General features: G+C 40.4%; 1 protein-coding gene and 1 non-coding gene across 2 annotated transcripts; both read right to left on the bottom strand.

Annotated features, from left to right (window-relative positions):
• Positions 1–2,197: 2,197 nt before the first annotated feature.
• On the bottom strand, positions 2,198–2,304 carry LOC141634555 (small nucleolar RNA R71). Its single transcript, XR_012539283.1, has one exon. It is a non-coding gene; the product is annotated as a small nucleolar RNA R71 (small nucleolar RNA).
• A 10,246-nt stretch (positions 2,305–12,550) lies between these two features.
• LOC141632584 (uncharacterized) lies at positions 12,551–12,889 on the bottom strand. The gene has a single exon (XM_074445122.1). It carries the CDS (start codon positions 12,887–12,889, stop codon positions 12,551–12,553), a length of 339 nt encoding a protein of 112 aa, XP_074301223.1.
• Between the last annotated feature and the right edge of the window lie 3,382 nt (positions 12,890–16,271).

Raw genomic sequence — 16,271 nt, 5'->3', positions numbered from 1 at the left:
GATCCTTGAGTCCCCAAGGAAATCCCCAAGGAATTTGTGAAGAAAAGGGAAGAAAAGAAGAAGATTTGTTGCTGACTGACAATCCGAGCGGATTGTCACCAATCCGTCCGTCCAAAGAAGACAATCCGAGCGGCTTTGCCCTAATCCGCTCGGATTCCACCTCCATAATCCGTCCGGATTCCCCTGAATCCGCTCGGATTCCAACGCCAGAATCCGCCCGTCCCGACCCTATTCCGCCCGGATTCCAGCACAGCACGGTATGTCTTCTCCAAGCTACGAAGAAAGAAGCCCTTCTCTCGGAAAATACCGGTTCCTCCTTGCTCAATCTAAAAAGTGTAATTACTAGTTTAGCCCTTAGTTAACCCTAATGCATCATCCCTAATTTCCACTATAAATACCCCATTAGTCTAATTAGAGGGGCATGTTCTTCTTATCAATAATTAGTGTAGTTAATATCAATCAAATCTCTCTTTAATATTGTAATCAAGTATTAATCAAGTTTTAATCCAAGTTTTAGTTCTTTAATCTCTCTTTTGTTCATCCTTTATTTTGGGTAATTGAAGATTATTTGGGTTATTGTTGGGAGATTGACAACCTCTCAATCAAGCATTCAAGTACTTCTTTTATCTTTGCTTTATTATTGGAATCATTAGTAGGTATAATCTCTTAATTCCTTTTTAATTATTGTTAATTACTTTCATTTATTCATCATGTTTCATATTGTTGGTATGATTGACAACCTTGGTAGCATGATCAACATGATAATGAGTGAATAGTCTCTTAGTTAGGGTTAATGGGTGATTAGGGGAAACCAACATGGGGAATGATTCATGCTTAAATTAATGTGCTTTCATGTTTTATTTGCTTGTTTGTTTTGATCTCAACTCATGCACATGTTATATTTGATGAAATGTTAAGCCTATGAATCCTTGCATTTACTATCATCTTCTATCTTTTCAATGAGACTTGTAAGACATAACCCAACTCGAGTCTCATTAAACCATGCATGTTGTTGAGTAGGGAAGATTAAGTTGACTTGTAGGTGTTGTACAATCTAATCGATTCGGCTCCGGGACCCAAACTTTCCTAGGATTGTAAGATATAACCCAACTCAATCCATCACAACAATAATTGCTTGCTTATAATTTGAGAACATGTTTGTATGATCATATCCCATGATTCCCCTATGATCCCATGACACCCTAGTGCCTTTAATCAATTGTTTACACCCCTTTAATTCATCTTACTTGTTTATTTTCATTGCTATTTTAGTTTAGTGACCTTCTACATCAACCCAATTTGTGACACCCCTTAGACACCACTAGTTGCAATAGAAATCTCATTTCAATACCCGTCCCTTGGGATCCGACCTTTACTTGCCTCTTTACTAATTGTAGAGTTGTTAGTGAAGCTATAAATTTTGTTTTGATTCGACCGTGACCCAACGACCACATCTTAATTTGTGAACACTTAGCGGGATCGCATCAAAAATGGCGCCGTTGTCGGGGACGGTGTTTGTTTGATTTAGATTTCTTTTTATTGTTATTAGTTGTGTCTTTCTTCGCCTTGAGGAAGTAAAACTCCTCAAGGTTTGTTCTAATTGTTTTCGAGTTGTTTGATATTTTGCATGTCTAGAAGGTTACAAGGTGATTTGTTACCTTTTGACCGTGAAATCGAAAGAACCTTGACGAACAATAGGAGACTTGTTAGGAGGAATTTAAGAGGTATTAGTGAAGTTGTTCAACCCACTAGTGAGTTTGTCCATCCTTTCGCAATAGAAGGAGAAGAAAACCCATTACACAATACCCCACAAAATCCACCTACAATGCCTAAATTCTCGTCACACTCCGTACCCACCGAGGAGAATCTACCAAATGGTACTCCTACACCGCAACATCTAACCGGAAATTTTATTGCCAAGTCCGCCTTCATCCAATTAGTTGAGAGGAGCCAATTTGGGGGGATGCCTAGTGAGGACCCTCATTCTCATATGGAAACCTTTTGCGACTATTGTGATGCTATCTCTCAAACGGGCGTGACTCAAGACCAAATTAGATGGGTCTTATTTCCTTTTTCCTTAATCGGCACCGCGAAGCAATGGTTGAAGGGCCTTGATAAGGCCACCCTTGGAATAGATTCTTGGAAGAAGTTGGCTCTAGCTTTCTACAAAAAATTCTACCCACTGGAAAAGACTAACATGCTAAGAGCTCAAATTACGGGTTTTAAGCAAAGGGATGAAGAGTCTTTGTATGAAGCTTGGGAGCGGTTCAAGGGAATTTGTCGCTCATGTCCTCACCATGGACTTAGCGAATGGTTTTTGGTGCAACAATTTTGGAATGGTTTATATGAAGATTCTAGGAACATTCTCAATATGGGATCAAATGGAATGTTCACCAAAGTTGATGACAATAAAACATGGAACAAGATTGAGGAAATGGCGGTCCATAACTCAAAATATAGTAGACCTCGCAAGGCTACTAGAGGAGGAAAGAATGAAGTGGACTCCGTTACTCAATTGGGTGCTCAACTTAGTGCTCACATTGACACAATCAACTTGAAGTTTGAACAAGCTATGGCTAGACTTGAGGAAAACTCAAAATCATCAAAGCATCATGTTAATGCCATGACGGCATCCTCATCAATCCCAAGTGGGATATGTGAGAATTGTGGAACTTTGGGACATGACCAAGGTGAATGTAGGGGAACAAATGAACAAGTGAATGCTTTCCAAGCATACAAGAGTGGTACCCCTTATTCCAACTTTTACAATGAAAACACCAAATTCCATCCAAATCTCTCATACAAAAGCCAAAATGTTCAAAACCCTCAAACAACATACACTCCACCACCCATGAGAAACCAAAATCAAAGACCCTTTTACAATCAAAACCAAGGTTACCAAAATCAAAATCCATACAATCACTAAAATGACCAAGGTTTTGATGTCCAAAAAGCGGTCCTCCAAATGCAAAAGAATCAACAAGAATTTTTCACTCAAATGCAAAAAGATAGCCAAGCAAAGGAAACCACCATCAACAACATTCTAGCTCACACCAAGATGTTGGAAACACAATTGACTCAACTAGCATCTTCAAGCTCACAAAGACAAAAGGGGCAATTACCACCTCAAAGTAATCCCCCTAGATATGAAACGGTTAGTGCCATTCACTTGAGAAGTGGTACAAGGTATGAAGCACCGAAGAAGCAAATTAAGGATGAAGTTGTGGAAGCTAGCGAAAAGGAAGAAATTGTGCAAAACTCCAAAGATGGAGAATCATCAAAAGAAGAAAGTTCAAAGAAAAATGAAGACAAGGCCAAGGAGAAGGAGCCCATTGTGATTAGACTCCCTTTTCCAAGTCGTCAAGCCAAGCCCAAATTTGATGATCAACTTGGAAAATTCATGGAAATTGTGAAGAATTTGGAAGTCTCAATTCCTTTCACGGAATTAATCAATCACGTGCCGGCCTATGCGAAATACATGAAAGATATCCTCACAAAGAAGAAGTCGATCCGGAAGCTTGAGACTATCGCCTTCACTAAGGTGAGTAGTGCAATACTTCAAGGAGTTCACCTCCAAAACTAAAGGATCCGGGAAGCTTCTCAATACCGTGTACCATTGGCGACACGACGATCAACAAAGCCTTATGTGATCTAGGGGCTAGTGTGAGTGTCATGCCGTACTCGGTGAGTAAAAGGTTGGGGATGGGAGAGCTTAAATGCACCAATATCACACTCCAAATGGCCGATAGATCGACGAAGACACCATTAGGGATATGGGAAGATGTCCCCGTGTGAATTGGGAAGTTTTTCATCCCGGTGGACTTTGTCATTGTTGATATGGAGGAAGATTCCAACATTCCAATCATCCTAGGAAGACCTTTCCTACACATCATGTCGGGTGCGGTGATTGATGTGAAACATGGTGAGCTCACTCTAGAAGTGGGAGATGAAAGCATAACTTTTAATCTTGACAAGACTATGAGAGCTCCTCGTTTGCATGAACCATGTTTCATGATTGATCATTATAGCCGAAAGGATGAAAGGAAGAAATCGGAACTCCAATGGAAGAAGAGAATTGAAGATGCTCCATTCAAAGAGCAAGTGAATTGTGACAAGGAGAGCTTGCAAAGCTCATCAAAATCAACCAAGGAAGAAGAGGATGGCCTCATTGGCCAAGAGAAGAAATTGGGAGAGTTGTCTCCATCTAAGCAAGCGATTTTCAATGATCAACTTAATGAAGTTTGTGGTCTTTAGGACGACGAATTTGAAGGGATTTTTAATCCCTACATTGGTAATGCCATCGATCAAGACCAACAACAAGGGCCACGGTCTATTGAGAACCTCTACCATGATAATGAACAAGCTTTTGATTACTTCTTCAAGGTGTTGAGCAACATCAACAACACCTTGGACATGCCCCCTTGACATCTCATCAAGAATGAGAGTTTGGTGGAGTCCTCCCTAAACCACCACTTGTAAATATTTCTAACTCCCTAACTTACATTTCAATTCTTGTATTGCATTTTTTGTCATCTTTGGATCTTTATTTACTTTGATCAAAAAAAATTGTCATGTTTGAGAGAAGTGAGGGAGGGACTAACAATTTCAATTGATGTGTAGTGCTTTTAGCTTAGTGTGGGGATGGCAAATGCTTAGGCTATCCATGCCTTAGTAGTGCCCCCACAATGATGAACACAAGACTTGAAGAAAGAATGGAAGAATGGTAAGGGAAATGCATTGTGCACGGATGGAATCAACGTGTACACAGAGGGGAAGAATCCGAGCGGATTCCGAGGATCCGCCGTCTTGATAATCCGAGCGTATTGCAGAAAAGACGCCCGTCCCGAATCGAGCTGAATTTTGAAAATTTCTTGATCGGATCAATCCGGCGTCTGTGAAGAATCCGCCCGTCTTGAATAATCCGCCCGTCTTGTAAGAAAGACGTCCGTCTTTGCAGCTGAGGAAAACAAGAAAAATTTTCTGGACTGAAATTCGTCCGTCTTTAAGCAAATCCGCCCGTCCCGTGTTCAGCAAATCCGAGCGTCTTTCATCGAATCCGCCCGTCTTTAGGCGAGTTTTGCAAAGTCCAAAGAGCGAGAATCCGCACGGATTGGGCAGAATCCGCACGGATTGCCCCTGCAGATTCGAAAATTTCGGTCTCTTTAAAACCCCTCCCACCTTCATTCATTCATTCATTCATTCATAAACACTACCCACAACATCAAAACCCTCATCCTCTCCATCACAAAAACAAAAACCCTCAACAACATCCACCAAATACAAATCAAACCATCCTTCTAACAACAAATCAATCACTCCTTCTTCAACAAAAATCAAAACCAAGCACAAAATCTTCAACCTTTGAGTCAATTTTTGATTTCATAAAGGCAAAGCCTTTCACCTTCAAATCGATTTGGGCATACTACAAATTGAAGATTTTTCATTCTTTTCTTGGTTAGTTCATCAATGGCAAGGACTAAGGGAGCAACAAAGGCAACAAAGGCACCAAAGGCTAAGGCACTCTCACAAAGGCAAAAGGCTCTTCAAACAAAGAAAGCATTGGCTATGGTGGTAGCAACACCAAACTTGGAAGTGCAACAACAACAACAACCTTCTATGGGAGCAACAACACCTTCTACTCCGGTAATTGATCAACTTTTGCATTATACGGAGGTAACTTTTATTTCCGATACCCATAGAAATACCTTCGTCAAGTTTGCTATGAAGTCATTACAATCCACCAAATTTATATGTGAAGATACCTTAGAAAAATTGGGTGTTCTTGAGCAAACTAGAGCCTTTTTCAATGCCATGGGGTTGAAGAAATTGTTTGAAACAAGGGAATTGACATACCCCTCCCTTACCTTGGAATTTTTAAGTTCCTTGAAAGTCACCAAAGTTGAGAATAGGGAGAATCTCGAGTTTCGTCTAGCTAATGTTAGTAGACGCATTACCTTTAGGGAATTGGGTGAAATTTTGGGTCTTAGTGATGAACCGAGTTATTTTAAGAGTTATGGAAAGTATGACCCCGAACCTCTTTGGGAGGCAATCTCCGGGAAGAAATTTGAGGATTTTCATGCGAGTCGTGCTCTTTTGGTCCACCATCCGGGCATAAGAGTATGGCACAAGGTCGTGGGTAACACCATAATTGCTAGGAAAGATACCAACCATTTCACAAGACTTGATTTTATTCTCCTTGAATCGGCTTTGAATATCGGAAGAGTACACACCAAGCCTTACAATTCTTTGAGGCTCTTGGTAGATAGATGGCTCAACATTGATTGTGGGAAGAAGGGCACGACCGTTATTGTCAATGGCGGCCTAGTCACTATCCTAGCCAAGCACTTTGATCCTAACTTCAATAAGGATAACAAGTACAAAGCAAAGAAGGGTGGCCATCTTGTTGATATGCATACTATGATTCACAAGTTCAAGTGGGTTGCCCATAACCCCCTTGACACTAAGTATGGATGGCTCACTAGTGAAGCTAGATCGTTCACCTTGCCTTCGAAGATTTGTCGTCTAAGCGTCCACCGGACCAATTATCTACTTCCCCTTTCCAAAGAGGCCGAGTATATCATTCAACAACAAAAGGGTGATCTTGAAATTCCCTCCTCTTCCATTGTCATACCACCTTACCCCTTTAAGTATGAAGAGTTCAAGCCGGAAGGAGTTGAAGTTGGGAAAGACTATGTGACTCTTCTCATGCAAGCAATGCACAAGCAAGCCTATGAAGATCGGAAAAAGGCCTACTTGGCTCAATATCCACCCCTCCTACATTTAGCTAGGCAAGGACTACTTGATCCATCTTGTCCTTTGCCTAGTTGGGCGGATAGATAAGTCCTTTTTCCGGGTGCATCTAGGGTCGTTTTGGGTGACAATGAGGTTGTTGGAAATGATGAAGAAGTTGATGATAATATTGAGGAAGAAGCAAGTGAAGAAGAAAAGGGTAGTGAAGATGATGATGAGGAAGATGAGGAAGAAAGTGAAGAAGCAAATGACAAGGGAAGTGGCAATATGGCCACTTCTAATGAGGGAAGTGATGATGATAGCATGATGGAAGATTAACAAGCCTTGGAGACTCCTACCCTCTCATGGTTTGTCTATTTCTCTCTTTGTATTTTATTTAATTTTGATCATTGTTGGAGTAGTCCTAGCCCCATTAGAGGACTCACACCTCGGTACCATTGAGGTGTTCTCATTTTATTGTTCCCATTTTCAAAATCCAAAATGACAAATTAGTTTCATGCATAGCATAGTGTGTGCATGAACTACACCCATCCTTGGACATTAGCAATAGTGTCTCACTCGGTTTGGGGAAGTTAATGCATACACAACGGGAGGTAATCTAAATTATCCTCTCCGTCATAACAAAAACCATGCATCATGTAGTATAGCTTAGTGTAGAATGCATTTAGTATAGAAATCATGCATCATCTTTGCATAATTTTCATCATTTTGGCCATTGAGGACAATGCCCATATTAGTGTGGGGATGGGAATTATAACATTTAACTCTTATTCAAAAATCCAAAAAATTGAAAAATTTCAAAAAAAAAAAAATCATAAAAATTTGAAAATTGAAAACCCAAAAACATGTTTATTCCCTTTTGTAGTCTTGTATATATTGTCTTGTATATATTGTGTTTGTTCTATCCTTGTTCACATTGATTGACTACGCCACATCCGAGACATGAGGATATTGAAGACCGCATGGTATGATCTTTCCAATCTCCTTTTTCCTCTTTATGTTAATGACTATGTGGCTTTATTTTGATTGATGCGGTATAACAATGTGAATTTAGGACTTGCATTTAGTTTATATGTCATATTAGTTGATAGAACCACTTGCATTAGGATGTTTATATTAGTTGCATCATGGCATGTAGTTGCATGTTAGACATGTTTTGAAAAATGCCTATTTAGGAAATTTGACAAGAGCAACTAAGCCATTACAAATACTTGTTCAACTTAAGACTTTGCCTACTAGAATGGTTGTAAAACACCCTAGATAGTGTCATACTAGTGTCTTTTGACCCATGACCCAAGGCCTAGTCAAGGGTTTGCATGTGAGTCACCTATCCAACCCCGTGATGCGATGTGGACTTGGTTAACTTGTCTAGGTGACCTTGTTTGACCTTGTGGTAAGGCAACCCAAAAATATTTTCTATCAATAAGCTTGAAGTGCTCATTTCAAAGAAATTTTGTCATGTGGAAGTAATGTAATGCCAAGGAAACCTCAAATGTTATGAATTGTTGAGAAATCTAAGTTGTTTTGATGGAGGCGTACCACTTCGATGTGCTTTGGTGCGGGATCCATTGAATTGGGCCCCTATACGGTTGTGAATTCGGCCGCCCAGAGACAGAGTGACTATCACCCCGAAAAGCTATTGTCTAGAGGTTAACCGGTTGCCTAATAAGCGATTGGCGAAAGCAAAGGACACTAGCCCGGAAGGGACAAACCCCATCTTAAATTTTTGAAATGTGAAAGTGAAATGAGGATAATTTTGAATACTAGTCATATCCACCCATTGTGAATAAATATTTGAGCATTTCATTCCCAAAAAGCCTTTTGTCAAACCACTTGGTCGAGTTTGTGACGATCCATGACCTTTACTTTTGTAGAGAATTCGAGACTTGTCATGTCATATGCTACTAGCATCATAGGGATCATCATTCCACCACCATCCGATCGCTCTTGACGAAAGCATTTGGAAATTGAGGACGAAAGTAGTCTAGTTTAACACCATTTGGAGGTGATTTAGTGCCATCCTCTTAGACTTAGTAATTTGTTGAACTAGTATTTGTGAAGGATTACATGCTCTTAAATTTGTTCCTCTTTAGTGCCTCCGCCACTTGATGAGGGAGTGGCTATTCTTTTTGTAGATGCATCCATTATGTGTTTTTGTGTGCTTAAAGTTTGGATGTGTCGCCATTTTGGCAAGACCCACCTTGCCTTGCAAGAAGGCATCCTACCTCATGGTTGTCTTGTTGTGAGTTGAAGGGGCGGAGTGAGACCCGCTAATTGTCTCATATCGGCTATATTATTAGGATAGGTTAGTATTGGTCCTAGTCTTTGTCACCTCTTTACTCGGGACGAGCAAAGGTTCGGTTTGGGGATATTTGATGTGACCATAATTGGCGCATATTTAGCCCCCGAATTAGCCTTGTTCCCATGCTTTTTAGTGCTTATTTGGGTCATTTCTTATCTTTAGTTCTTTATTTTGCATATTCTTTGAGATTTTGATCCCTTGGTAGGAAAGGAGTAAGAATCTTGCATTTTCATGGCAAAACAAGACTAAATTGATCGAATTCAATGACCAAGCATCAAGGAGAGACAAGATTAGAAGGCCTTTGTACATATTATAGTAGAAGAGCAAGTTGAGAAAGGATCCTTGAGTCCCCAAGGAAATCCCCAAGGAATTTGTGAAGAAAAGGGAAGAAAAGAAGAAAATTTGTTGCTGACTGACAATCCGAGCGGATTGTCACAATCCGTCCGTCCCCGCAAAGAAGACAATCCGAGCGGCTTTGCCCTAATCCGCTCGGATTCCACCTCCACAATCCGTCCGGATTCCCCTGAATCCGCTCGGATTCCAACGCCAGAATCTGCCCGTCCCGACCTTATTCCGCCCGGATTCCAGCACAGCACGGATTGTCTTCTCCAAGCTACGAAGAAAGAAGCCCTTCTCTCGGACAATACCGGCTCCTCCTTACTCAATCTAAAAAGTGTAATTACTAGTTTAGCCCTTAGTTAACCCTAATGCATCCTCCCTAATTTCCACTATAAATACCCCATTAGTCTAATTAGAGGGGCATGTTCTTCTTATCAATAATTAGTGTAGTTAATATCAATCAAATCTCTCTTTAATATTGTAATCAAGTATTAATCAAGTTTTAATTCAAGTTTTAGTTCTTTAATCTCTCTTTTGTTCATCCTTTATTTTGGGTAATTGAAGATTATTTGGGTTATTGTTGGGAGATTGACAACCTCTCAATCAAGCATTCAAGTACTTCTTTTATCTTTGCTTTATTATTGGAATCATTAGTAGGTATAATCTCTTAATTCCTTTTTAATTATTGTTAATTACTTTCATTTATTCATCATGTTTCATATTGTTGGTATGATTGACAACCTTGGTAGCATGATCAACATGATAATGAGTGAGTAGTCTCTTAGCTAGGGTTAATGGGTGATTAGGGGAAACCAACATGGGGAATGATTCATGCTTAAATTAATGTGCTTTCATGTTTTATTTGCTTGCTTGTTTTGATCTCAACTCATGCACATGTTATATTTGATGAAATGCTAAGCCTATGAATCCTTGCATTTACTATCATCTTCTATCTTTTCAATGAGACTTGTAAGACATAACCCAACTCGAGTCTCATTAGACCATGCATGTTGTTGAGTAGGGAAGATTAAGTCGACTTGTAGGTGTTGTACAATCTAATCGATTCGGCTCCGGGACCCAAACTTTCCTAGGATTGTAAGATATAACCCAACTCAATCCATCACAACAATAATTGCTTGCTTATAATTTGAGAACATGTTTGTATGATCATATCCCATGATTCCCCTATGATCTCATGACACCCTAGTGCCTTTAATCAATTGTTTACACCCCTTTAATTCATCTTACTTGTTTATTTTCATTGCTATTTTAGTTTAGTGACCTTCTACATCAACCCAATTTGTGACACCCTTAGACACCACTAGTTGCAATAGAAATCTCATTTCAATACCCGTCCCTTGGGATCCGACCTTTACTTGCCTCTTTACTAATTGTAGAGTTGTTTGTGAAGCTATAAATTTTGTTTTGATTCGACCGTGACCCAACGACCACATCTTAATTTGTGAACACTTAGCGGGATCGCATCATTGATTCTAACAAACTAATTGCAATGTAAATAAAGGATGAATAACAATATTATTAAAAGTCTAGGAATTAGGTTCACTAGGTCAATCAGTCGGGGATTATCAATCAATTACTAAATTTATCAAGTTGTTTAAGGTCATAAGATCGGTCGACTCCATTATGCCCTTTAGATTGATTCTAACATGCGGTCGCTATGATTAGATACTTTCTATTTGATTATCGCAGCCTATATCAATTCTAACCCGGTCGGCGATAGGATCGATTTGCTACACTAATTAATAACTCAGGCCTCAAGTTGATTAACTAGAAGAATTACCATAATCAAACAACAACTTTAACGATATCAATAGCAACTAATTGACTTTCCCTTTTAATTAACCTAGATCCCCTTCATCCTAGATGAGGGGATTAGCTACTCATAATTATAATAACAACAATTAATATGATTAAAGATGAAAACATAATTGCAAGCATAAAACAATAATTGAAGAACATAAAACAATAATGATTAATTAACGAGGAAAGATTAGTACCATACAAGGGAAAGATTAGGGTTCTAAGAGAGTTTTCCAGCAATACCCAAGCAAAATATAACGTAGTCTAACAATAAAACACGAGTCTTTAATTTATAACAAAAGATTAACGTTTTAGGAAATTCCGGAAATAAACCCGCCAGAGAGGATCCTCAATCGAGTCAGAGGTGACTCGATCGAGGACATTGCTCGATCGAGTCGTGATGACTCGATCGAGGAACTTGCTTCACAGGTTCTTTCTTCTCTTCTTTCACTTCTAGTCTTCATGATTCCTCGTTTCCCGTGCCATGCTTCGTGTATTCTTCTATGCCGTCTCCGCCATGCTAATCTTAGCTTGATCATACTCATAACGAGTCATTTCTGCATCAAAACACAAAATAGCGGCAGTAACGACAATTCATTGAAATAAAGCATATAAATGATATGATAGGCACGAAACGGTATGTAAAACGGTATAAAGGGAGCTATAAAAGTATATATGAAAGTGATACATCAGGGGTATATATAGTAGTACAAGGATTAGGTTAACTAAGGGCTTAAATGACGATTAAGCCCCTTAAAAGAGGATTAGAGCCTTGCAAGTCCCAGGAGGAACCCCACGACTCCATGATTGAGTAAATCTCCCTGCATGAGAATCCGGGCGACCTGGAGTGGGGTCGGGCGTCCCGACGTGTAGCTTGTCCATTTGAGCTCGGATTGTAAAACAGGCGTCATTTCCTCATTCGGATTCCTATTGGAGTGATTAAAAAGCCTAGACCACTTGATTTTTTGACGCTGTTTCATCTATTATAGTTTCAGAGCCAAAAAAGCAACTATTGGTTTGGTTCCAAGTAATTTCCTCTTGTAATGGCTCCTTTCCAATCCTTGGGGATCCTCCATGGGTCGTGGGGATCCTTCATGGGTCGTGGGGATCCTTAGTCATTGCCCAATTACTAGTTTTATTGACTTAGGCCTTTAGTATTGGTCTCTTCTTTGGTGCTTGGTCGTTATATGCTATTAATTTAGCTCCGTTTCACTTCATCTAGTCAAGTTAGTGCTCTTCTCCTACAAAGGACACCAAACCCCATAGAATATGCATAGAAGGAGACTAAAGACAAGAAACAACCCTAATACATAATTAAAAGTATAAGAACTAGGCTAGTTAGGGGACTAAATGTGCGTAAATAGAATTTATATCAGTGAAGTATTCACAGATGGGCTTGTCCTCTTGTGAAAGCTCATCAAGCTCCCTGTTAAGCATGAACTTTCTGGCTCCATTACTCACAGAAAAATGTTTCTGCAGGTAATCCCATATCTCTTTGGCAGTTCTAGTATACATAACAAATCTCTTGATGGGCTGCTCCACATAGTGCATGATCCAGCAAATGAGGAGACAGTTACATGTATCCCAGGCTGCTTCTCTGAAAGGATCATTTGATGGTCTCTTCACCACTCCAGTCAGGAATCCAAGCTTTCTTTTGGAACAAAGAGCAATCTCCATTTATATCTTCCATTCAAGATAATTTTCAATGCCAGACAGTTTTGTATCCACCACAACTGGGTGAGTACTCTCAGCTGGATGCAAATAAAGTGGATCTTTAGGATCTATGGTGAATGGTATATTTGAGGAGATTTGGGTATTTTGTGTCACTTTTGTATTGTCAGTGTTCTCTGAGTTATGAAATGGATTTTCCGAGGCCATTTAGATGAGATAGGTTTGTTTGAGATAATAAGTGAGAATTTAGTGATGATCTTCACTGCTTCTTAAATATAAAAACCTAGTACGAAGTTGGTTGAGATGCAGTCAATGCTCACCTTGTATGGTTATCGGTCTCCTCATTTCTGAGGCTCTGATACCATGATGCGTTTAATGAATGTGCTGGAAGTAGAAGTCATAAGCAAGGATTTGAGCAATGTTCTGAGTAAATTGTTTTATGTTGTATTTTTTTTTTTTTTTTTGATTAGGTAAGAAAACTAGGTTGATCCTATAGGGTAGGACCAACCTATCTCATCCTTTCGAATGAGAGAGGTAAGTTGAAGCCACCGGCTATCAAACCACCTCGAAAGAGTTGGACATGAATGTCCAACTGAAGCCATGAAGTCAGCAACCTTGTTGGTTTCACGAAAGCAATGTTTAATTATCACTTCATCGAAAAAATGAAGGTCTAATTTCACATGCTTGATAATACTATAAATTTTCCACGGAATTTGCCAAGTACCTCGAATCGAGTTAATAACACATAAGTTATCACCCTCCACAATTAACTTTGAGATTCCTAAGTATTTAGCTGCTAAAATACCTTCTTTTAAAGCAAGTGCTTCCGCAACAAGGATACTATTGGAACCGCACTTTTTTGCTCCCAACAAAACGACTTTACCATTGTAATCTCTTATAGAATATCCTAAAGCAGCTTTATTACCTTCTATTCTCGATCCATCAAAATTTAGCTTTAGGAAATCGTATGTAGGTTTTTCCCACCAAATCTCTTCCCTACTAGAATTGTTTCTAGCTGACTCCTCTACCTCGGGATTGTTGAGATCCTTAAATCTAGTCACATTCCATGTCTTAGTGCTATTATTACATAAAGTAATAAGTTTGCTGATACTTAAACTAACATTATTAAAGATAATATCATTTCTATGGAACCATGTGTTTAGGTATTTTTACCCAAGTCGATTAATTAGGGTCAATGTGGTCTTACTCGTTGGTTGGTTGTATGATCGTTCGTATGTCAATAAATAAATAGAAAAATAAAGTGCGTAACGTAAATTTACACGTAAGATTTGGTGACGCGGAAAACCCAATGTGGGAACAACCGCAGGAGGGACGGTACCCTGCCAAGTATTGCACTATATGAATAGGAGGATGATTCTAATCGTGGCACAAAGCTAATCCTGCTGGCCCTAGGCGTCAGGCCTGCAAGATCCTAGACGAACGTATATTTGAGTATGATATGTCGAGGTGTGATCTTGAGTGTGGATGTGTGAATATGGTGTCTTGAATGTCCTTCTTGATTCGCTTCCTTGGCTATTTATAGGGCAAGAACCCTAGATATGTCCTACTTCGAATATGGAAAGGGAATATAATTTCCATAAGAACTCTTTCCATACTTGGCCGCTTTTCCCAATTCTCCCTGATCTCCCTAACTTCTCCTTATCTTCTCCCTAACTCCCATTTCCTTAATCCGGACACTCTCCATGATGGGCTCCTGATCTCCCTTGAGCCCGTTCCCCCTTTCTCCATCCGCGGGCTTCCTTCCTCCTTATCACTCCTTCCATAGCTTTCATTTTATTAAGTGGACCTCCTTTGTTGTGCTAATTTTAGCCCAAACAGTTTGCCCCAAATTTCTTGTGAAGTACGCTTCTAGATATTGAGCAAGAAATTTGCGTAATCGAATGCTAAAAACCCTAAGCCGTCTTTTACACTCCTTCCCATGCAAATCATGTCAGCCGCCCTACTCCTCTTCTCTCGCACCCGACTCCCTCTCTCCTCTTTATAACTCCAACCTCCACCTTCCACTTTTCATTAATCATTTCAAATCATTTCAAAAAATACTCTTCTTTCTTAAACCCTCAACCTTCCTTCTTTTTATCCTTTGCCGGCTTCACTGTTCCTCTTCCCCGTCTTCTTCATCAGGTAATCCACCCTCTTTTCTTCTTTTAATTTTCGCTTTCTCCCTCCACCATGGGCAAAACTCGTCAATCCTCCACACCTTCTGACCGTAATCTCGACCCCACTTTTCCTTCTCGGGGACTTTTTAAGCACCCCCACGATCGTGACTCGCTTGATCGCGTCGATATTCCCACGATCAAGAATCTGCTTGGTCTTGGTGATGGGGTGGACATTGCCATTCCTGAACTAGGACAGAAAGCCGACGCCCTCCGTCCAGGGTGGGTTAGTTTTTACCTGTACCCATTTAGATACGGCCTCCGTTTTCCTTTTCCTAAACTCGTTCAAGACTTCATCTTCACCAACAACTTTGCCATGGCACAAATTTCTACTGCCATTTGGAGAGTTCTTCTCTATTCTCTTGCCGCCGGTCAGAATACTGGTAAATCTGTCACTCTTGGCGATCTAGCCCATATGTACAACATCAGATCCCTAGGCAGGAGTCAATTCTCATTCCGGGGTCGTGGAGAGGCTCCCTTCAGACACGTGTCAAAATCCCGTGATGAGAAATGGTTTGAGGACTTCTTCTACGTGAGGAAGGACTCCATCCAGCCTCCTGCTGATTATATTTTCGAGAAATGGGTTCTAACTTCGAGTAAGTAGTCTTCATGTCACCTGATTTATTTTATCTCGCTGCTTACTAGCTTACTTCATCGTCTTCGTGCAGGCCCCTGTGACCTTACCCGTATTGGTGCCAAGATCCCCGCTCGCAAAGCAAATCAAGCGTTTAGCATCTCCGAACGAGAGAAAGTTCCCGGCACCGCTTCCCGGTTTTTCACCGCTTCCTCCTCCAATCCTCCTCAGTCGGCTCACAGTATGTCTTCTGGTAAGACATCTATAGCCATTTTAATTTGCATGTTGTTTCTGCTGACGTTTTAAGCATTTCGTCATGTGCCCGAGATCGTATATGCCTCGCAGCAGTTCAAAAGTTGATCGTTGAAAATCATCCTCCAAAGTGCCAAAAGAAAGAGACCTTCGACGACCCCCGATGTGGCCTCGCGCTCCAAGAGGAGTGCTCCTGCTGCCTCCTTTCAGACTCCTCCCACAGTTTCCAGTTCTGCTGAACGTGAGCCCTTGGAGGTCAACCCGTTATCTTGCCATCCGCCTACTCCTCCTGCCATTCCTCGGACTTCATCTAGCGGAGGCATTATTGCTCATTTCCCAGAGGGCTTTGGGAATGTGGACAAGGTGCCCTACTGGCCGGAGATTGACC

This window comes from Silene latifolia, chromosome Y (assembly GCF_048544455.1).
Source record: "Silene latifolia isolate original U9 population chromosome Y, ASM4854445v1, whole genome shotgun sequence".
NCBI classification, from domain to species: Eukaryota; Viridiplantae; Streptophyta; class Magnoliopsida; order Caryophyllales; family Caryophyllaceae; genus Silene; species Silene latifolia.
This window is presented reverse-complemented; position numbering and strand designations above follow the sequence as displayed.